The following is a 21,801-nucleotide window of genomic DNA, read 5'->3' on the forward strand; positions in this document are numbered from 1 at the left end:
TAACTTTGTCCGGTTGCTGTGTGGGCACAGCCGTGACCCCGAGGGGCTGGCTGTGAGGGGGGCAGTTGTGTAAGGAGAAATAGAGACGCCCAGCTGCTTAAAGAAACGTGTTCGCCCTGAGCCGTGCGTCTGGGATGCTTACTGTTAAATACCCAGAAGACTGAGAATGGAACAGTGATAAATTACCTTCACATTCCCTGCTTGCTGTGAAGCTTTCAGAATCTTGAGAGGAAAAAGAAAGACGGAAAAACTCAGCTGCTCGGATTAATTAAAACCAGTGTAAATGCTCTGGATGCTTTTGCTCAGCAAGCCGGCCTTTCTGTTCTGCGCAGCCTGCCAGCGAGGGTGAGTGATGTGTGTTTTCAGGGCCGAGTTTCTGCGACTGTTCGCATCAGCCCTGAAGCGGGGTGTTTCTGATGAGATGTGATGCGGCCCTTTCTGATAAGGCCAGAATTTTTGCTCAGAGACGTTTTGTGGTTTGTTTTTGCTGGTTCGCAGGGCAGTGGATTATCAGGAGGTCGCGGGACCCGGGTTTGATGTTGATCTCTTGCTAGAAGAAAAATCTGCGCTCCGTTACCTGCCAGGAAGGTGTCCGTGTGTGTGTTGTTGTTGACTGGGAACGTGAGAACCTACAGACGCTAGCTAGAAAAATCCCAGCCAGAAGTGACCAAGGAAACGGATCTGGTTTAGTGCTGTCCTGTTATGAATGGGCAGGTTGAGAGCTGGAGTCGGGGTGAGGGTCTCTTCCAAGGTCACATAGCTGGTTGGTGGCAGCATAGGGCTAGGTTTCAGTTTCCTGCTTCTTAAACCAAGGTGTCATTGCCGTGTATCCTATTAGGCCCCATCACCTTTAAAATAAAATAAAAACCTGATTCTTTTGGGAATTGTGTTTCTTTTCTCAGGGTAATACAGGAAACAGAATCTCTTTTGGGCGTGCCTCCCCTGCCTGATGACTTAGTTCCTTTCCCTGGAAGAAGTCCCTGTTACCTATAACTTGCAGAGAGAGGCTGAACACCCAGCAGCTGTGTGTGTGTGTGTGTGTGTGTGTGTGTGTGTGTGTACATTCTCTTATCCTCTGTTTTTGTACTGTGCATACTGTAGGTACCTTGCTTTTCTTTGCCCCTGTGTCTTGTGGTCATTTCATATCAAGGCTGAGAGAACTTTTTAAACCCTTTATATAGCAGTATTGTTTTTTGTCTTAAACGTTTACACTTGCTGTAAACTGTACCTCATAGCAGCTCACAACCTTTTTAAGTTTATTTTTGAGAGAGAGTTTGAGTGCATGAGCAGGTGAGAAGCAGCAAGAGAGAGAGAGAGAGAGAGAGAGAGAGAGAGGGAGACAGAGGGAGAGAATCCCAAGCAGGCTCCACACCGTCAGTGCAGAGCCTGACGTAGGGCTCAGACCCACAAACTGTGAGATCCTGACCTGAGCTGAAATCAGGAGTTAATTGCTTAACTGACTGAGCCACCCAGGTGCCCCTGTTTTTGCTTTTTTAAAGTTTGTTTATTTTGAGAGCCAGCGTGAGTGGGGGAGGGGCAGAGAGAGAGGGAGACAGAGGATCCCAAGCAGGCTCCGCGCTGTCAGTACAGAGCCCGATGTGGGGCTCGAACCCATGAACCGTGATATCATGACCTGAGCCAAAACCAAGAGTCAGATGCTTAACCGGCTGAGCCACCCAGGCGCCCCCGTATAGCCCATTGTTGGAACAAACTGGAATTCAACCCATCCCCAACTGATGGACATTAGATTGCTTCCTGTCTTTTGGGATTACCGACAGGGCAGTATTAACTAATCTTCCACACACTGCATTTTGCACATATGAGGGTTTATCATGGAATAAGTTTTAAGTTTTATCTATCTTTGGGAGAGAGAGAGCTCATGCACGCATGCGCAAGTGGGGGAAGGGCAGAGAGAGGAGAGGGAGAGAATCCCAAGCAGGCTCCCCACTGTCAGTGTGGAGCCTGATGACGGGCTCGAACCCACGAACCGTGAGATCATGTCCTAAGCCAAAGTCAGACGCTTAATTGAGCCACCCGGTGCCCCTGCAAGATAAATTCTAAAGGTACATTGCTTGGGTCCAAAGATAGGTATGTTGGAATTTTGGTAGATGTTAACGAATTGGCCTCTCTCGAGGTTAGATCTTTCTACCGTTTGGGTTGGATATTAGCATCTTTGAGTAGTAGTTGAAATATTTCACATAGACTTTTCTGAACTCCTCCTCCCCCCCTTTTTTTAAAATTCAGCCAACCGACACATATTTTGGGTGGGGCTGTCCAGGTGCTAGGATACCCTAAGGGGTGAGAGAGCCCTTATGGAATTTCCTGTTGGTAGGGGTGGAGCTGGAGGTTGGAAGAGAGGCAGGCAATAAACAACTTCACAATTTCTTAATTGGAATTTCGGGAAGTGTATGGACAGAACAGAGAAACGTGAGTGGTCTCTGATCTAGCCAAGGAGATCAGGAAGCCTTCCCCAGCACAGGACACTTTAGCTGGAAGGAATGAGCGGCTTTAGTTATGTAGAGAAGGGGCCTGGGTGGGGTGGGGGAGGAGCAGTTGTGGCAGAGGGCACCGCGAGTGCAAAGGTCCTGAGGCAGAAAGAAGGTAGGTGCTTTCTAAGAACAGAAAGACAGTTTGGCAGGAGTCCAAGGGAGAGTAGAGAGAGATGAGGCTAGAGCTGGCAGGCAGGGCCTGGCCTGGCTGGCCTAGTTGAGATCGTTCATCTTTATCCTAAGACTTGTGAGAAGCCGTTTCGGGGCTCTCACCTGGGGAGGGGGTACCCTCTGGACCCCATGAGATCAGCTCAGCTAAACCAGGCAGCATTTACTCCACGATGGTCCAGAAAGGACACCGAGGAGGCAGAGGATCACCCGTGCAGCTATCTTGGCTCCCCAGGGTAAGGGCCAGGCATCCAACTTGAGGAAGAGGTCCCACTTCTGGCTACATGAACCTTGGACAGGATTCTTCCATTGTTTGCTCACTCAGCAAATGTTTATGGACAGCCTGTGCTAGGTATCTGGCACCCAGTGCTGAACCTTGATAGATACGGTTCCGGCACCCGTGGAGCACAGAGTCTAGCACATGGGTCACAATCTTCTATAAAGGGCCAGATAACATTTTAGGCTTTGTGGGCCATAGAGTGTTTATTCCAACTATCAACGTGGCTATTGTTTTTAAAATTTTTTAATGTTTATTTTTGAGAGAGAGAGGAGCACAAGTGGGGCAGATAGAGGGAGACACAGAATCTGCAGCAGGCTCCAGGCTCTGAGTTGTCAGCCCAGGGCCAGACACGGGGCTTGAACTCACAAACCGTGAGATCATGACCTGAGCCCAAGTTGGATGCTCAACCGACTGAGCCACCCGGGCGCCCCCATCAACTCTGCTGTTGTAGTACAAAAACAAGCCACAGACCATATGTAAACAAACAGGAGTGGGTGCTTTCCAATAAAACTTTATTTACAAACACGGTCCGTTTGCCTCTCCTGATCTATCAGGATGAGACTCCCTAAACAGATAATATCTGATGTGTCAGCTGGCAACGGGTGTTAGGGAAAAGGGGTGGAGAGCGACAGGTGGGGATGGAGGGGGTCTTTCTGATGGGCCAATCTAAGGAAGCGTTGGCTGAACAGACACATGGAGGAATTCAGGGAAGCGGCCATGTGAAGATCTCGGGGGGAGGGTTTCCAGCAGAATGAACGGCACTTGAACTTGAAGGCGGGAGATATCTGAAGAAGAGGTCAGCGGGGCTGTTGCTGAGTCAGGCTGGGAAAATGGGCAGGTACGAATAGTGAGACAGACCGGGGCTCAGGGGCTTCAGATCACATTTGGGAAAGCCTTTAAAGTTTTGCAGGCGGGCATGTCAAGGGGCTACGCATGGCGAACAGACTGGAGGGGGTGAAGACAGAAGTGGGGAGCCCAGGGAGGAGGTGACTGACGTCCAGGCGAGAGAGGACGGGCCGGCGTCTTAGGCCAGGGGGGTTGTGGTGCAAATGTGGCTTCTGTTTTGACAGTAGGGTCGTTAGGACTGGCTATGGTTTGGGTGTAGGAAGGCGCGTTAGAGGGGTCAGGCTGAACCAAGCCCCCACAGGGAGGTGGGAGGGGCCTCTACTGAGAGGAGGAGTTCCCCCAGGGTCAGGGTGCTGGGCGGAACAGCTCCTTCCCTCCCTAAATCCACTCTCCAGCGTCTGTCCTTTGAGGTGGCAGCAGAAACCTAAGACAGAAGGCCGCTACTAAAGAAAAATCCGGTCCTTCTGCATCTGCTGTTTTTTTTATGGTTTGGGACACCGTTTAGCCATGGCTCTGCCTTTTGAGGACCAAGGGGCTGGTCTGTGGGATTTCTCATCCTGCTAACTCTGTGCCTCTGGGTGAATCCCTTCCCCTCCCTGGGCCCCAGTTTCCTCGTCTGTAAAATGGCCCAAGATAAGATGCAACTCAGGGGTCCTGGTTTTAAATGAAGCCACTAGTCACCCTTGAGCGTGAGCGGCTGGGGTCTGAACCCAGAGCTCCTGGGACTCAGAGCCGGTGCAGTCTGCCTGTGCGTCCCGTGGCTGTACCAAACGTGCAAATTGTTGAAATGAGCCTGCGTCCGTGGTTTTCAGACCGTGGGTCCTGACCCACTGGTGGGCCAGGAAATCTGTTCAGTGACTTGTGACCAGCACTTAAACCAAATCACCCCAGACAAGAGGAAAGGTGAGGGTAAGTACTGTTTTTGCGAAGCTTCGTTTCAGGCTCCAGTAGAGAGGGTGTGAACCAAGTTGTGGAGTAAAAACACGTTTCTTCCCAGGGTCCCCCTGAACCAAAAGTTGGGACGTCATTGGCCCGGGGCGTCCTGCCGGGCCTCTGGCTAGGGCAGCGTGGCTTGGAGGAGCTGTGCTCTGTGCACCTGCACTAAAATCTTTCCGCTTCCATCTCTGTCTTCAAGGAATAGGGGATGAAGTGGCCTCACTTTCCTCTGGTGAGGGAAGGAGGTTCCAGCTCGGGGTTTGGCACGGGCGGCGGGGGGGGGGGGGGGGGGGGCGGGGAGGGGGATTATTAAGAAAACAAAGAAGAAAAACAGGAGCCAAAACCCGATCTGGGATTGTTCTGCCCGGGAGTTCTGTTTTAGAGGCTTAAAAAGACCCCTCCCTCCCCCCCTTCTCTTTCCAGAAGAACCGAATGCACATAAGGTCGCCAGCCCACCCTCCGGACTCGCATACCCCGATGATGTCCTGGACTATGGCCTCAAGCCATACAGCCCCCTCCCCAGTCTCCCGGGCGAGCCCCCCGGCCGATTCGGAGAGCCGGATAGGGTAGGGCCGCAGAACTTTCTGAGCGCGGCCCAGCCAGCCGGGGCCTCGGGCCTGAGCCCTCGGATCGAGATCACTCCATCTCACGAACTGATGCAGGCAGGGGGCCCCCTCCGCGGGAGAGACGCTGGCCTGCTGGGGGAGCAGCCGGCCCTGGCCGGGGCGGCCGCCAGCCCGCGGTTCACGCTGCCCGTGCCCGGCTTCGAGGGCTACCGCGAGCCGCTTTGCTTGAGCCCGGCTAGCAGCGGCTCCTCTGCCAGCTTCGTTTCCGACACCTTCTCCCCCTACACCTCGCCCTGCGTCTCGCCCAATAACGGCGGGCCCGACGACCTGTGCCCCCAGTTTCAAAACATCCCTGCTCATTATTCCCCCAGAACCTCGCCAATAATGTCACCTCGAACCGGCCTCGCTGAGGACAGCTGCCTGGGCCGCCGCTCGCCCGCGCCCCGTCCGGCCTCCCGCTCCTCGTCGCCTGGCGCCAAGCGGAGGCATTCGTGTGCCGGGGCCCCGGTCGCCCCGCTGCCCGGAGCCTCGCCCCAGCGCTCCCGGAGCCCCTCGCCGCAGCCCCGGGACGACGGCGCCCCCGCCGGCTACCCCGCCGCGGCCGGCTCCGCCGTCCTCATGGACGCCCTGAACAGCCTCGCCGCCGACTCGCCCTGCGGCATCCCCCCCAAGATGTGGAAGACCAGCCCCGAGCCGGCGCCCGTGTCCGCCGCCCCGCCCAAGGCCGGCCTGCCCCGCCACCTGTACCCGGCCGCCGTGGAATTTCTGGGCCCCTGCGAGCAGGAGGAGAGGAGGAACTCGGCCCCCGAGTCCATCCTGCTGATGCCGCCCACGTGGCCCAAGCAGCTGGTGCCCGCCCTTCCCCTCTGCAGGTGAGCGGGGCTCCGAGGGGACCGGTTTCCCCGGGGGTGGGGGTGGGGGCGTGTGGTGCTTTAGCGTCTGGGACAGGCCGCATCCACACCCAGGCCGTCCCGCCTCCTGGCTGCCAGACCTTGGCGGGGGTGGGGGGGGGGGGTCAGTTCTCCCAGCTGTGGTTTCTCCGTGGGCCCCCGGAACTCCCCAGGTGGTCGGGAGCATGCCTGCGATGGCCCCTGGCCGGTTCGCGCATTCGTTCCGGCGACAGGGTTTTATCAGGCACCTACTATGTGCCAGGCGGGCACTGTTGTGGGTGTTGGGGAGGCCGTGGTGAACAAATCGGGCAGAAATTTCTGCCTCCGTGGAGGGGACGTTCTGGGAAGCACAGAGCAAGCCTTTATACGGGGCATTTACCAGCCTCTGCTAAGAGGAATTGGTGGGTTTTCACATCTGCTGTCCTCGAGGAGCTTGAAATCGTGGGAAGCCGAAGCGCTGCGTGTAGCTGGCGGTGTGTAGGCTTTGGGGTCTCCAGGGACCGGGTTTGAGTCCTGGTTCCACCCCTCGGGGGCTGTGTGATCGTGGGCATGTCTGGTGCTGCCCTCCTGCTGTGTCCATGACAGGCATCACTAGTCGTGTGTGCAGGACAGCTTTCTCATCCAGCATCTTTGGGATGCTGTGCCCAAGGCAGACATTGCTAATCAATCAGGATCCCCTTTCTCACTGAGCACCTTACTAAACCTTGGCTCATTCCCTGTGGGTTAGTCCCCACCTCATTGTTTTTTCATTCGTTTTTTGTTTTTTTGCAAGGTGTGAGGATATATATCAAATTCTTGGCACGAAGTCTGCCCAAAGTAAGAGTGAAAAGAAAGGGGGCAGCTGCTGTGTTTTAGAGGGGAATCTTCTTATCAGGGAGGCACTTTAGAAAGTACTTTCTCCTGGATGAGGCTCGTCCTAGAAGATTGAGCTCCCAATGGTTGTTAGAGGAATGACAGTGACCATAATAATCACCAGCATTTGAGGATGCTTGCTATGTGCTAGGCACAACTCTAAGTATTGCCCACGGGTCATTTTATTCTCCAGTAAATCTAGTTGGTATTATTTTTATCTTCATTTGGGTGCTAAGAAAAATGAGGCGCCCAGAGGTTAGAAGCACATGACGTTCCATGAAAGCGAAGCTAAAAATCATCCTGACACTTTGAAAACCATACGGTAATAGGATGAGGCCATTGATTCTTCAGAGCGTTTGCTTTTAGCAAATGGGAAACTGTTTTTTTTTTTTTTTATGCAAATACTAAATTGAACACCAAAATAGATCATGGTGGGGCTGTTGTGATTGATGAGGTGAGAGTAGTCGAGGGCTCTGTCCCCCGGGCCTTGCTTATCCCACACCAGACCAAAGCGGACCACAGGGGCCTTCCAGTCTGGCCCTTCTTCCCGAGCGGTTCTGAGAACACCGGTGCCATCACAGGTTGATGGGTGTTCCTTAGAAAAGGAGATTCTGAGTTTAACAGAGTTAAACAGATATCTTTATGCAGGGGCCACTCCCAGCTGTGGACAGAACGCGCAGTAATCTCAAAGGCCGTTTGGTCACGGGGCTCTGAGTTCTGTGACCAAAGTCGTATGGAGCCACCATAGGAAATGCTGATCAAGGCCAGCGCCTGCTGCAGGTTGAGAAGCCTGGGCTTGGTGAGGCGAGCGGACGTGGCCACGGTCACCCAGCTAGTCAGTGAGAGAGTTGGAAACTTAGAATCTCAAAATCTTGACTCCTTATTCTTTCTGCTACAGACCAGTCTGTGAAACATGGTTTACTTAATGATTGAGATTGGGGAGGAACATGAATATAAAATATGATTGTGCTGCATTTGTCTGAGACTTTATAAAGACTTCATCGTTTGTCCTTCCTTCTCTACTCTTGGTCCAAACAATACTGACCACTTTAGTCCCTAGGAGGGCCAATTTGTGCCAGCTGATGAGATGTTTGTGACAGTTTTCTGTAAGATCGAGAAGATAGGACGTTCAGGGAAGTCTCATGATAACATTTGTCTCCGGGTGTGTGGGGCTGAGGGCTGGAATTCAAATGCAGAATTTCACATTGGCTCTGATGGTCTAATTCTTAAGATTGTATTGTAGTCGTCAAAGACTTGTTCCGGAACCAAACAAAATTTGAAGTTGATACTCAGAGATAGCCCACTGGGTCTTCTCCTCCCTGAATATTTTTGATACTTCAAAAGATATTAGAACAGGGGTAAAGTGATATTTTTATGAGCCTTATTTTGCAAATTAAAAAAAATTAACTTGCATGATGAGAGTGTGAGTGTGTAAGACACATGGCCCCTTGGCTGCAGGCAGAAGCTAGAAGGCATGTTGGGACCAAAACTGAGGTGGACGCTCTAAGACTTCAGGGCAAGGGGCGGCTTCAGGAGGTGATCTAGTTGCAAAGAAGAGATGGAGATTTGCTTGCATTGTGACGACATAATTTGAAGTTGGACTGCATGTTCGAGTTGGACTTCAGCACTGATGGGGTTTATGGGGTCCCACTGCATTGCCCTTGGTACTGCTATGATGGAGAAGGAATGGAATTGGTTTCATTGCAAGTGCTTCCCTAAGTCCAGTTGATAAGGGTAGCTTTTTTTTTTTTTTTAATTTTTTTTTCAACGTTTGTTTATTTTTGGGACAGAGAGAGACAGAGCATGAACGGGGGAGGGGCAGAGAGAGAGGGAGACACAGAATCGGAAACAGGCTCCAGGCTCTGAGCCATCAGCCCAGAGCCTGACGTGGGGCTCGAGCTCCCGGACCACGAGATCGCGAGATCCCGCGAGATCGCGAGATCGGGACCTGAGCTGAAGTCGGACGCTTAACCGACTGCGCCACCCAGGCGCCCCTATAAGGGTAGCTTTTAGAAGCTCCAGGCTTAGTGGAAAAGAATATCCTGATTGGATTAACGATTGGTGCCACATGTACAAAATCAGGACATAGTGACACAAATCCATGCGTTTCCAACTTTGGAGCTACTTTGAATATATGGGGCTTCTTTGGAATAAGACTGCTCTGCTCACTCATTCATTCATTTAGCCATCCAGCCATCTACCCACCCACCCACTGACTACTGACCGAGAACCAATCAAATATCGAGTATTGTTCCAGAGCCATTCTATAAGTGAGATATTTTCTTGGCCCTGTTTTAAATAAATCAGTAAGGTAAGAAGTAGCATATCTCTAGTAGCATGGAGACGTGCATGGAGCACTGGACTGCGAGTCAAGAGACATAAGTTGGAGCCTTGTAATCTTGGGAAAATATCTGTGTTCCCTAAGACTCTGAAGGAATGGTCTAGGTAGATCATTAAGACCTCAGCCAACTCTTTAATTACATGATTCTAACCACGTGTCAAGTACCTGTTGGGTGTGCTGGGTAGGGTTAAGATTCTATAAGAAAATGAAACTTAATGGCTGTCATTACAACTTCAGATGTAAAGGCCTATATATCTAATACTATAACCACAAGTAAATTAGAGTATAGGAGATAACTTTGAAATATGGAGTGTATATACAGGGAAACATGATTATAGCTTGATATTTATTGAGTAGTTATTGTGCTAAGCTCTTCATGTGATCTCCGTAGCTCCATTTCACAATGGAGGAAACTTAAGGCCCAGGGAAACTTAATAAAGGCATCTGCTCAAAGTAGCTAGAGGTGGAGCTTGGACTTAAACACGGGTGGGTAACTCCGGTCATGTTCTTGACTTCTCCTCTTCCTTTAAATTTAGGGGTCCGGTGGTTTGACTCATCCATACCAAAATCAGACACTTCTCTATGGTTAGATGTTCTTTACTGGTCCTGAGAGCCAATGGCTGTGACTAGAAATGGTCTCTCCTTAAAAGCAGCTTTTAATCGAGAGCATCAGACTTGGAAATAAGAACTGAAACAACTCTCAGGTGCCATCTGGTCCATTTGATATGTTATTATAAGACACTGGAGATAAAAGAGGTGAGGTTACTTGCCTAAGGTCACATTGCACATCTGTGACACACGTGGGCTGCTGATTTCCACTTCAGGTTAATTTCCCCCACACTTACTCCTTTGGAAAGGGAGAACATTCTGGGTAAGGGGTGATTTTTAGAGGAAGGAGATGGTACTCCTCAAAATTCCCAGAGGACAAGGAGTGGTAACATTTAGAAATATGCTAGAACTCACATGTAATGAAATTAGCTTCACAAACTGAGATATCAGTCACACTGTTTTCATCAAAGGTGGAAGAGAAAACAAAGACAAAGATCTCTCACTTGAGTAGAATCCTACCTATTCTGTCTGAGAAATATGTGCTTTCCAACAGCCAGTACTTTACTCCTGTACCCTCTGACATGATTTTTCAGAAAAGGGACCATTTACGTTTATTGTACAGGTCGACTGGTTCTGATTTCTTGTACACACGACTGATTCTGTTTCCTCCTTCAGTATTCCAGTGACCGCATCCCTCCCTCCGCTTGAGTGGCCACTCTCCCACCAGTCGGGGTCCTATGAGCTGCGGATTGAGGTGCAGCCCAAGCCACATCACCGGGCCCACTATGAGACAGAAGGCAGCCGAGGGGCTGTCAAAGCTCCAACTGGTGGCCACCCTGTCGTTCAGGTATGGACTTGAATTCTTTTCCTTTTTGTGTCCTTCATTTCTATTAAGTGATCGATTTTCGCTCAGCCACTGCCTGTTATTTGTTGGGTTGTGGTATGTGTCTCGGCCTCCTACTCGTCTAACAGATGGGAAATTTGAGATGGAATTAGTAGGATCAGAAACTAGTCCAGCTACTCAGAGACCAGAGAAGAAAGTCTTCCTGAGCTGGATAAGGATAGAAATGATATTCTTAAGTTATTTCTTCTCTTCTCTTTCTGATTGAAAAATTGCTAGAGTTTTGCAGGGGTTTGTGTGTTGACAGAAGGTTTCGGAAGCCATTATTTTGTGTTTAAATTTCAGAGGAGAGTCCACTGAGGAAAATCCATACACTCTTGTGAAGTATAGAAAAACAGGGGAAAATTAAAATGAAACATAACAGAAATACTATTAGCATTTCGACCTATTTCTTGTTGCCTTTTTTTCTGTTCGCAAACATGGCAATGTCTATTCATACACATTTAAATGTTTGCTATTATAGTAGCTGGTTTTCTGATTTTTAAAATATTATACCATGAGCGTGTCCTCTAGTTTTTTCTTCTTAATCATTATCTTTTGCGTCTGTGGCTTTTGATTTAACCTCCGTTTTTCTTTCAGTCAAAATAAGTAGAGAAGTGTGCGTTTTTCTGCAAAATAATTCAAGTTGAAATTGTCTTTCTTAGTTGTGTAATCTGTTCAACCAGGGAGTGCTGATTGGTGCCCACCAACCAACTTGATTAAGCAGAAGCTTCAATACGTATAAATTTAACTTTTATTTGTATTTGCCTTAAGGTGGATGTATTCTATGATAAGAATCTGATGTAGTATTCACGAGAGCCTCTAGAGAGGTTGTGAAAACGGCGGATTCCTAAGCATCCCCTGAAACTACTCAATGAGACATTGCATAACATGAGTAGAGCTGAGACCAGCAAACAAACAAAAATCCGAAATCTCTGAAATCTCCATAGGTGCTTTGGGTGTATACACCTGGTTAAGGACTTTTATGATAATAATAGGAACTTCCATGTCCTGGCAGTTGCTTTTTCTGGAATTGCCATCACAGCTCTTTTGCCATTTGTGTTTATTCATTGCTTCTTTTCCTTGACCGTGAGCCACACCTTCCTTTCTCTTTGCGTGTTTAGTAATTGTTGACTATATTCTAATATTGTGATGGTAATATGTTTACTGGACAGAGAGACTCTGGATTTTGTTATCTTCCTTTAAAGGCGACGCAGCAGCTGACTGGCCACTTTATACTTGTGTAGACTTGATTTCACATTTTGTTATTGCGGATCTGTGGCAAGTCCAAGGTGTTGGCCATGCTGTGTCAATAACCTTTTTGGGTGCTTGGTGGACGTGACTCCGCGCCGGTGGTGTGGAAGCTGTCCTCAGGCAGGGAGCTGGAGGGTACAGGGGCTCCTGTGTTTCCTTTCCCTCAGTGGCCACAGTCTTAGGCTGCCTGCTGTCCAATGCCTGAAAGTTGTTGACTTCTAGATGTTTGTCCCGATTTATAGTTGTTTACGGTGGGAGGGCTGGTCTGGTACCATTCACTCTGGCATGCATGAAAATTGTTTTCTGGGAAGGGAAGTCTTCGTATCATTATGGGTCTAGGCTTATCTATTCTAGGACGGGGCTTCCTGGCTCAGAGGGTGGTGTTACTCTGTGTGTTGGAGTCAAAGTGCGTCTGTGCTGTTTAGTAATGGCAGGGAAACTCACTCATGGCACATTAGAAGAGAGGGATTGTATGAGGAGGCTACGACTGCAAAACCAGGCTAGGAGACTCAACTCAGAAAGAAGCCAGACTTGAGACCGGTCCCCAATTTACTTCTTTGTTCAGTCAACCCATTCGGCAGGTGGATTCATTCCCTCCGCAAGTATGTGTTGAGCACCGACTTTTTGCCACATACCGTGCTCGCTACGAAAATACAGTGAAGAATAAAAAAAGAAGCTATGAGCTCTTTCTTCCTGGAGCTCACGGTCTAGGAGCCAGAGTCGTCGGCTACATCATCACACACAAATGATAGAAGTACACACGGTGGCAAGTCGCACACAGGAAACGAGCGTGAGGCTCTGGGTGTGTAAAACGGAGGAGCCAGTGGAAACGAGGGAAAAACACATGCTAAGACTTCCCTCAGGCTGGGGCTGAGGAGGCGGGGGAGCGGCAGGTGCAGGTGCCTGGAGGCAGAAGGAAGTAGAGGGAATCACGTTAGAGGAGCAAAGGAGGCCAAATATAACTGGAGCATGAAGGACCAGAAGGAAGGGGAGGGAGGGAGGGAGGCAGGAGCCAGAGTGTGCAGGGCCTGGGGTAGCCAGCGGGGAGAGTTTGGCTTTATCCTGAGACGTGAAAAGCAGGAAGGAAGCGTGATCTGACTTGGGGCTTGGACGAGACCCGGCCGGATCGCCCTGTTGGAGGAGGAGCTGGGATCAGGAGAAAAGTTAGCAGGCTCTGTCCGGGGTCTCTGTCCTCCCAGGGCTGGGTGGTATCTTCATGGCCCGATCACTCAACAAACACTGGTTGAGCACTCCTGTGTACCGGGCACGGTTCTAGGCTCTGGGCTGGGGTGTGTACAAAACAGCGGGAAATTCTCAGCCTCGTGAGCTTAGGGTTGCGCCGAACGATCATAATAGTTACTGTGCAGCGTGCATTTACTGTGTATCAGACCTGTTCCAATGCCGTGTGTGTTAATTTATTTAATCCTTAAAGGAGCCCTAAAAGCAGGTCGCAGTTAGGTCAAGGAGATGTCAAGGAACTTGTTCAAGGTCAGAGCTGTCGAATGGGCCTGGGATTTGGACCCACGGGCCTGGCTGTCTCTGTGTTACAACGTTCCTGATTTTTCACGTCTCTCTTCAGACCATCTTCCCCCGACTCCACACTCTTACCAGGCAGAGAAAGCCTGGGGGGAAAATGCCCACACCTCCTGCCTGTCGATTTTATGTGCTGTCCCCGCACCGCCTTTTTGGGGCCCAAATTGTGATTTCTCAGGGAGATTCTAATTGGCCTGGTTGGGAAGGCCCACTGGCCCAGTTGGCTTGGCCAGAGAGGTTGGACCACGTGCGGTGGGCTAAGCTCTGCTTACCCATTCGTTTAAGGCTGAGGCCGTGGAACGTTCCAGAGAAGGGAACGGGCTGGATGTGCAATTCGAAAGACCTCTGCTGAGCTGTGTTGAAGTTCATGCCCCTCTTCTGACAGCCCCCAAGGAGCCATCCCTCTTCTCGCTCATAACTTTGAAAACCCAGTGCATGACTTCAAGGTTTGCGGCCACATTCTCTAAAGATACCAAGTGGAGTCTTTTTTTTTTTTTAAATTACTTGAATAGATTGTGTTCTCTTCAAAATGCAATGTGCTGACCACTGATTTTTAGCGTAGTAAGTCGGTTTTTAAAAACCTTCTTTGAAAAATGGAGAGGGGACTTGGGACAAGTGCTCTCACCCTGTAGGTAGGAATGAAAACCCCTTTCGAAATTTGGAGGGTTGCCCTTTCGTTCCCAGAAGAGCAGCGTAGCCCTGTTTTGTACTTTGCCTAGATGCTTCTGCTGGTTTCTCTCTTGATCTGTCTCTTATCTCTACATCTGTTTCTATTTCTGTACTGTACCACGGCTCCTTTCCCCCCTCCATGATTGGTCCCCACCCTTCTCTTTTTTATTTACTGCACCATAAAATTTCACTTTTTTTGCACGCCTAGTGGTTTTATGCTCCTCTTTATAAGAAAATAAAATGAGTACAAGACCCCTTCACTTCTTTACATATAAAATTTAAAATCTTAAGCATATGTCATGTTTGGCGTTGTGTTTTTTTTCCCCCCCTCTCGAATGTCACCTGGTCTTGGAAGGAAGTCTGTTCTAAACCTTAAATGCTTTCAGATCTCCTGACTCCTTCATTTGGCAGCTGTTTTCTTGAGGACCTGCTGCACTGCGCTAAGTGCTGATAATATCATGATGGGCGGGATGAATACAGTTTCTGCCCTGATGGAGCTCTGGGGGCACTGGAGGTGCAAAGTAGGCCAGAATGGCTTGGCGTGACCGTTGCTGAGCTGTGAGTGGCTCAGGGAGGCAGATGAGGGCAATCTGGAATGGCACCTGGACTCTAGGGCAAGACATGCTGAGCGGTTGGGGAGCCCACCTGTTGGATTTACAACATAAATTCACGGCTTACAACTTCAACCAAAGCAGCCACGCCAAGAGAATACTTCTATCTGCTGTAGAAGGGAGTCTTGCTGAGGCTGTGACTTACCACCTGTGACCTAGAGCAGGTGACAGAGCCGACGAAGTGAGGAATGATGCCCTTCTTCTCTCTGTTTCTTGGTCTCTCTGGGTAGTGGTGGGAGAGTGTTCCTGGCATAAGGTACAGTGTGTGCAAAGGTCCTGAGGCAGGGAGGAACTTGGTGTGTCTGAGGGGCTAACGGAGGGCCAGTGCCACTTGAGTTTAGCTTGGGGGCTGATGGGTTGGCGGGGCCACACTGTGCAGGACTCATAAGCCAAGGTGCGGAGCTTGGGTTTTATTCCAGGGGAAGGGAGTAACGAATTTTAAGTACGGGAGGAAGGTGATGCTGATTTACTGTTTGTAGGATCCTTCCGGCTTCTTTCTCAGGTGTGGGTTAGAAGGGATAAGGAAGGGAGCAGGGGGATGAATTTGATGGGCTATGGTGGTGCCAGGTGAAGACGGAGGTGCTGGGGACAAGGCAGCAGTGGGAGGGGCGGGGAGGGGAGGGACTCTACGGTGTCATCTTCAGGACTCCGTTCTGGCGTAGATGTGGGAGGTGAAGGGGCCCCTGGGTACAGGATGGTGTCCTATGTCATGTGGGAAGACTTGGGGGAGGAATCATTTTCTTAGGAGAAGATTATGAATTCAGTTCGGGGCGTAGGAAGTCAGGAGGGCTTGTGAGGTGTCTAGGTAAAGATGTCAACAGGCGGTTGGACTTGGGGGCCCAGAGTTCGGAAGCAAAGTGCTCGACTTGCTCACCCTCAGGCCTGCAGAACGGCACAGGGCCACACGTGCCACCACTAGGGGGCTTAGCGTGGAGCCACGTGCAAGGGTTTATTTCCCACCCCCGGATAGGACCCTGCATCTCTCCAGAAGCAATGGACTTAAGGAGGGAACCAAAGAAGAGATGGGAGAAACAGTATCACCAACTGACAAGCTGGTGGGGGCCAGGTGACGAGATGACATGGCTGAATTGGCCAATGGCCAATGCCAGGGACAGTAGGGAGTGGTGGGGAGTAGGGCACAGCAGAGCGTGCACCTCATCTCGAGGAGGCAGCCGCTAGTCAGCCCCCGCTGGGTGTACCATGTGGGAACGTGGGTCCAGCATTGCCAGGGTTTATAGGTTCTTTTCGGGAGAAGCTCAGACTCTGAATTTTCATGTGAAGTTTCTGGTTGTTAAGTTTTGGCTGCAAAAATCAAACCTTGTGTGAGATTTGGCTCAGGGCAGATGTCCTCTGGGGCAAATGAGGCCCTGTGCTGCTTCAAGGTTTATCAAATAGACAGGGAGATAAGAGGGAGGCTATATTTGTACGATTTCTAAGAATTGTCTGGTTAGGGAAGGGGTAGTGTTCGCAGCCAGGCTCACGTTGTTTCCTTTATAAAGCTTTCAACCCCTTTGAAATCGAACAAGCTTATGGCGCTTTCTGAGGAACCAGGGAATCTCAATTCTGTGGCCTGACTTTTGACCTGCAAGGATCAGATGAGGAAGGGAACCACCTGACTCACCTTGAAAGAGCCCCGTGCCCACTGGCAGAATCCGGCTATCGTTTCCTCGTTCTGTTTCAGGGCAGGACGCTGGGGTCCTTTGGTGGACACAACTTCCGTGCACAGGCTGCTGTGCAAAGTTGGGCCTTCCAGCATTTACACAGCTCTGCAGCTTGTGGGATCTAATCACACCCCGGTCGATAGTGGCCTGTGTAATGCCATTGCCGTGGAATCCTGTCCCGGCCTGCTTCCGGACCCTTTCGCCATATTCCCGCGTGGAGAGGACACTTTGTCGTATTCCTTGTCCATCCTCGTGCTGGGGCTTTCAAAACACGCTATTCTTCCCACTCTCTGGGACTTGTTTTCAGCTGAAAGAATGGCTGGAAAGGCATCCTTTCAGTTAGAAAGTAAGCAAAATGAGAGTGTTTAACCTGGGCACACATCTCCAAAGACCATTCTTGCAAACAGATGTTCAGACATATGGGAAAAACATGGGTGGTTCCTTTAGGAGAAAGCCCTTACCGATGCAGAAACCCGATCTCTGTTTCACGAGGGGGAACCCCGACCAGCTTCGAGCTCCGCGGGGTGGGGAGCAGAGGCCAGGGGCGCACCTGTTCAGGGGAGCAGAGGCCAGGGGTGCACCTCCCCTCGCCTCCATCCGGAGGAGGCCAGCCAGGTCTCCAAGCTTTCATCTGTTGCGAGGCTGTGCTTTTCATCCTGTTGGATTTTAGCCTTTAGACTCTCCACGACTCACTTTGAATTATGTCTCAGAAGGGGCAGAGAGAAGCCAGGTGGAGTTTTCTCCTTACGGGGCAAAGCTGCCGTCGTCACAGTGAGCAGTCTCCTTTGGCAAGTGGCTGTGCACGTGGGCTTCTAGGCGGATAACCCAATTTTGTGCTTGGTGAGCCCCCCCCCCCCCAGTCCCCCCCACTTTTAAGATAAGAAACAGGAAGCCGGTCTTACAGATGCTAATTTGTCTAGAAGCTACTGTGTTTGGTCCTCCGGAGGGTTCAGTCTGGCCTTCCTGGAGAGGGAAAGGAAAGCCAGGTGGCTCGAGCTTCTGAGACCCTAGAGGTTCCTTTACTCATTCATCCATTTGTTTGAAATATTTACCAAGCACCTTCCATGCGCTAGGCACCGTTCCAGGCGCTGGGAATGTGGCTGTGAACAAAACAGACAGAAATTCCTGCCCCCGTGGAGCTGACGTTCTGGCTGCGGGGAGATAAACAATAAATCTACTAAGTAGGAAAGTTAAATAGTATGTTGGAAGGTGATAAGTACCATGGGAAAATGACCAGGCCAAGGGGAATTGGGGTATTGGGAGGGGTCAGATCGGCCTTCCTGAGAAGGTGGCATCCGAGCAAAGGAGGAGAGAAAGGAGGAAAAGGCAGGTGCAGGGGGCTGGGGGGTGAGTGCTCCCGGCTGAGGGGCCATCTGGGCCCAGCGTGCATGGGCTGGGGACGCAGAGGACTTTCATTCTGGGTGAGGTGGGAGCTGGGAGGGACGGGGTGTGACTTTGGTTTTCTGGGCATCTCTGTGGCTGCTGCGTGGGTAAGAACTGATGACGGGCCTGCGGAAGAAGCGGGAGGAGGGGATGGGTGCTGCCGCGGTCCAGGTGAGAAGGGAGTGTGGCTGGGCCAGGGTTCGGGGCGGAGGGCACCAGAAGCGGTTGGATTCTGGGTGTATCTTGAAAGCCGGGCTAACTGGTTTATTTGAGAGATTGGCTGTGGTCGGGAGGCATGGGTGTGGTTGTAGTCTTGGGAAAGGCCTGAGTCCCCAGGGCTGAGCCACCCTGCCCGTCCCCACGGAGACTTCGCCTCCCTTCAGAGGGAAGACGGCCTGACCCAGCCTTGTGAAGAGGGGGATGGGGCAGGGTGGGGACGCTGACGCCAGCTTTTAGAGCGGCCACCCTTACCAGCTTCTCTTTGGCCCTGCTAGTCTCTCGACGGTAACACTGGCCATTAATTTAAAAACCCTGAAGAGCGCGGAGCAAACCCAGTGCGTCTGTGGAGCAGATGTGGCCTCCTGTGTGCGACCTCGAGTGGGCAGGGAGGCTTTGTGGAGGACCAGAGACCGGAGCTGGCCTCCAGGGCTGAGCCGGGCGGAGGAGAGCGGGTGTCTAGGGCAGGGCGGTGTCCCGGTGTGGGTGATGAGCAGGTGTGAGGCTGGATCATACCGGGCTCGCAGAGTCCACATCAGAAGGTAAACTGTCACAAGTCAGTGAGACCTGGCCCCCAGAGGTAGGGAGAAAACAGACAGCTTCCAGAATCTTGGAGACACAGTCGTTCCAAAGAGAGTGATTAAGTCAGAGGCTTGCCCTGTCTGGCAACCAGTGGAAACATATAGAGCAAACTTGATTTGTCCCACAGACGACTTTTTGGGTCCCTCCTACAGGCCGGGCACTATGATGTAACAACGAGAGCTACACTTATAGAGCACTTACTGTGTACTTTCCTTAGAGTGACCTACTTAATCTTTGCAGTTACAACTCTCGTTTTACCGACAAGGGAACTGGGACACAGGTTAAACAACCTGCCTGATGTCACCCAGCTGGTGAGCGGCGGCATTGATCTGGACAGAGGAGGCCCGAAGCCGGAGCCTCCATTTAACTGCCTGCCTCTCGGAAGAAGAAAAAGCAGGTGGCTTAGAGCAAGGCAGTCCTAGTGTTCATTGGCTTTGGGACTCCGGGTAACTGGCTGGGTGGCATTTTCTTCCGTTGTAAAGGGGTGAAGACCTGTGTCTTTCGGACTGTTTGGCTGCGTCCTGAGTCGTTAGGATGCTCAACAGAAGCGTCCAGCGTGATCCTTGGCACAGAGCGGGCATTTGATCTGTTCTTTGGTTGAGTAACGGAGCGATTGGATCTGGGATCTTCTGAGCTGTGCTGGCCGAAGATTAGATGCTGGTGCCTGTTCAGGCTTTCTCTGGCTGAGTTGGCCGAATCTGAGACTCATCTAGGGTGCTGTGAGCCCTCTGAGGGTCGTTTATTGCTACGTTGTTCGTTACATGTATGATTTTCATCCTTGCAAACACAGACTGAGGTGGGGCTGTAATTCCCATAGTACAGGTGGATAGGGAGGCACGGGAGAAGTTGACCGACATCATTCGGCTAAAGGCAACTAGTATGTTGCCCTGACCTTGGCTTTTAGCTTCTGGGTTCGAATCTTTCCACTTACCTATTCATTCATCCGTCACCTGCTCCCAGCCGGCCCTGCACGATGCCCCGGCACAGAGCACTGCAGCTGGGGTTAATGCCAGGGTAAAATGGGACGGGGCTGAGCAAAGGCTCCTCATAGCAGCTCTGGGCGGCCGGTGCCCGGCTGGGTGTGACTGGAGCCCCGGGCCCAGTGTTCCGCATCCAGGTCCCACCCTTGTCCCCACCTTCTCTCCCGAGGGACCCCCAAGCGAGGCAAAAATTTTCTCTGGCCCTGTGAGAAAGGACGTATCTGCTGGAGGTGGATTTTTGAGCACCTCTCGGCTCCAACGTGCCAGGAGAGAGAGGGGGAGGTGATGGCTTCTCACCAGGGCCTTCTTCCCTCTGTGACAACAGCAAAGCTATTCTCCAGATCCTGGGAGATAGTGGGGGAAGTTAAAGTCGCTTGTTCTGAGCCTCCGGGAAGACTGTGTGCTGACTGCCCATGAGCATGTCTATTTATTGAGCACTTACTGTGTGATAAGCACATCACATGGACTGGCTTAGGCAGGACTGCTGTCCTTGCTCTCTGTATGGAGAAACAGGCTCAGAGGCATTGAGTGCCTTCTCCGAGGAGCACATGGTCACTAGTGACCTTGACTGAGCTTTTCCCTGTGTGCCTACTGCAGCAGGTCATGGTGCTATTGTTAACCTCATTTACAGATGAGGAAACTGAGGTTCAAGGTCACACAGCTCATCAGAAGGGATAATAGCCATGCCTACCTCCCAGTGTCTTTGCAAAGAGTAAATGACTTACTGCAGGGAAGTGCATGGAACAGGGCCCGGCACGCCGCAGGTGCTCAGCGTGTGCTCCTTGTTACTGTTTCCGATTATTGTCGATTTTCTCTGCACCGTCCTGTTAGGATAACAAAGGGGGCATTGATTCTTCTGCGGAAGTTTTGATTTCATGCCACGGTTCTGGAGCCAGGATGGACACGGGTTCAATGCCGATGGCAAGGGTGACATCGGTACCCATCGTGTGCCCATCGCGCTCCGTGCGCGGTCAGAGGACTTGCTCACGGGCCTGGGGTCTGGATAAGGTGGACCAGAATTTAAAAGCACATCTGTTGAGCTTCTTGGCCAAACCATTTCCCCTGTTCTATGTCATCCTCAGGCCTACATTAGGTTTGAAAAGGTGTGTGTGGGGGGGGCACCCCACTCCTGCCCTCCTTACACGGTCCAGTCTGTATCAGGTTATTGGGATGACCCCAGGGGGAGGATAGCACCTAGCAAGATCTGCGTTAGACCGCGAATTACTTTCCATCTATAAGTGGGTATAACGCTATCCTTGTTTCTAAGTAGTACTTGGAGGCACAGCGAGGTTGAGTAACTTGCCTGAGGTCACACAGGAAGTGAGCGAGGTGCAGACTGAATCTAGGGGTCTGGCTCCAAAGGAAAAATAGGAACCTTTAATGGCCTTGAGATAATTTACCAGGTCGTTCCTTGGGGGCTCTTGTTGTTACTTAAGTATTTTGAAAAATTCAGGAGATAAATCCAGTTTGGTTGAGCATCCAGGCAGATTTTTGGCTCCTGCCTTCCATCGTGTGTCGCGGGCCACCTGGCTTCTTCCCTCCTGTTCACTGCAGCCAACAGCCCCCCGGCCCCCGCCCCAGGTGCGGAGAAACAGCTGGCTTGTGTGTGGGTGGTGCTGTCTCCCGGGGTGTGGACTTCAGTGGACACACCCCACGTGTCCTGATGGAAGGGCCTGGAAGCCCAGAGGCCTGCAGGTTACATTCCCTGCATGGCCCCTTAAGGCATTTGAATTTAACTCTCGATTGCAAGAAAGGCATTTCTGCTGATTTAAAAGCATCCCTACCCCGTTACTTCGTTTTTATGGATGGCGTAGCCTGCACTTGGGACTTGAGATGTTAGCATCTCTGGGGAGTAGGGGGTTGGGGGCCAGCCCCCCACGGCAAACCTGAACGATCAAACCTGTGTCAGCTGGCTGTGGGACCTACCTGTTGGCTCTTCAGCCTGGATTCTTCTCACCGCACCAGTGGTGTGGTTGTGAAGGATAATCGGACCGCCTGAAGCCTCAGTTTCCCCAGTGGCAAGCTGGACAAAATGTTGCTTAGAGGATTTCTGTGGGAGGATTTCTGTAAGACGATCAGCACAGTTCTAGGTGTAGACTTCCCTGGTTTCTCTTC

The 21,801-nt window shown here is 51.2% G+C and overlaps 1 protein-coding gene across 9 annotated transcripts in view; it reads left to right on the forward strand.

The window, feature by feature from the left end:
- NFATC2 (nuclear factor of activated T cells 2) overlaps nt 1-21,801 on the forward strand; it is a 158,261-nt gene that overhangs the window by 33,586 nt on the left and 102,874 nt on the right. For 7 of the 9 annotated variants that reach the window (XM_027046638.2, XM_027046635.2, XM_027046636.2 and 4 more), the window contains exons 2-3: nt 5,143-6,157; nt 10,593-10,764. In XM_027046638.2, the coding sequence (XP_026902439.1) occupies nt 5,143-6,157; nt 10,593-10,764 (1,187 nt within the window). The remainder of the gene's footprint in view (nt 1-5,142; nt 6,158-10,592; nt 10,765-21,801) is intronic. The other 2 variants (XM_027046640.2, XM_027046639.2) reach the window with 1 other exon arrangement.

This window comes from Acinonyx jubatus, chromosome A3 (genome assembly GCF_027475565.1).
Source record: "Acinonyx jubatus isolate Ajub_Pintada_27869175 chromosome A3, VMU_Ajub_asm_v1.0, whole genome shotgun sequence".
Lineage (NCBI taxonomy): Eukaryota > Metazoa > Chordata > Mammalia > Carnivora > Felidae > Acinonyx > Acinonyx jubatus.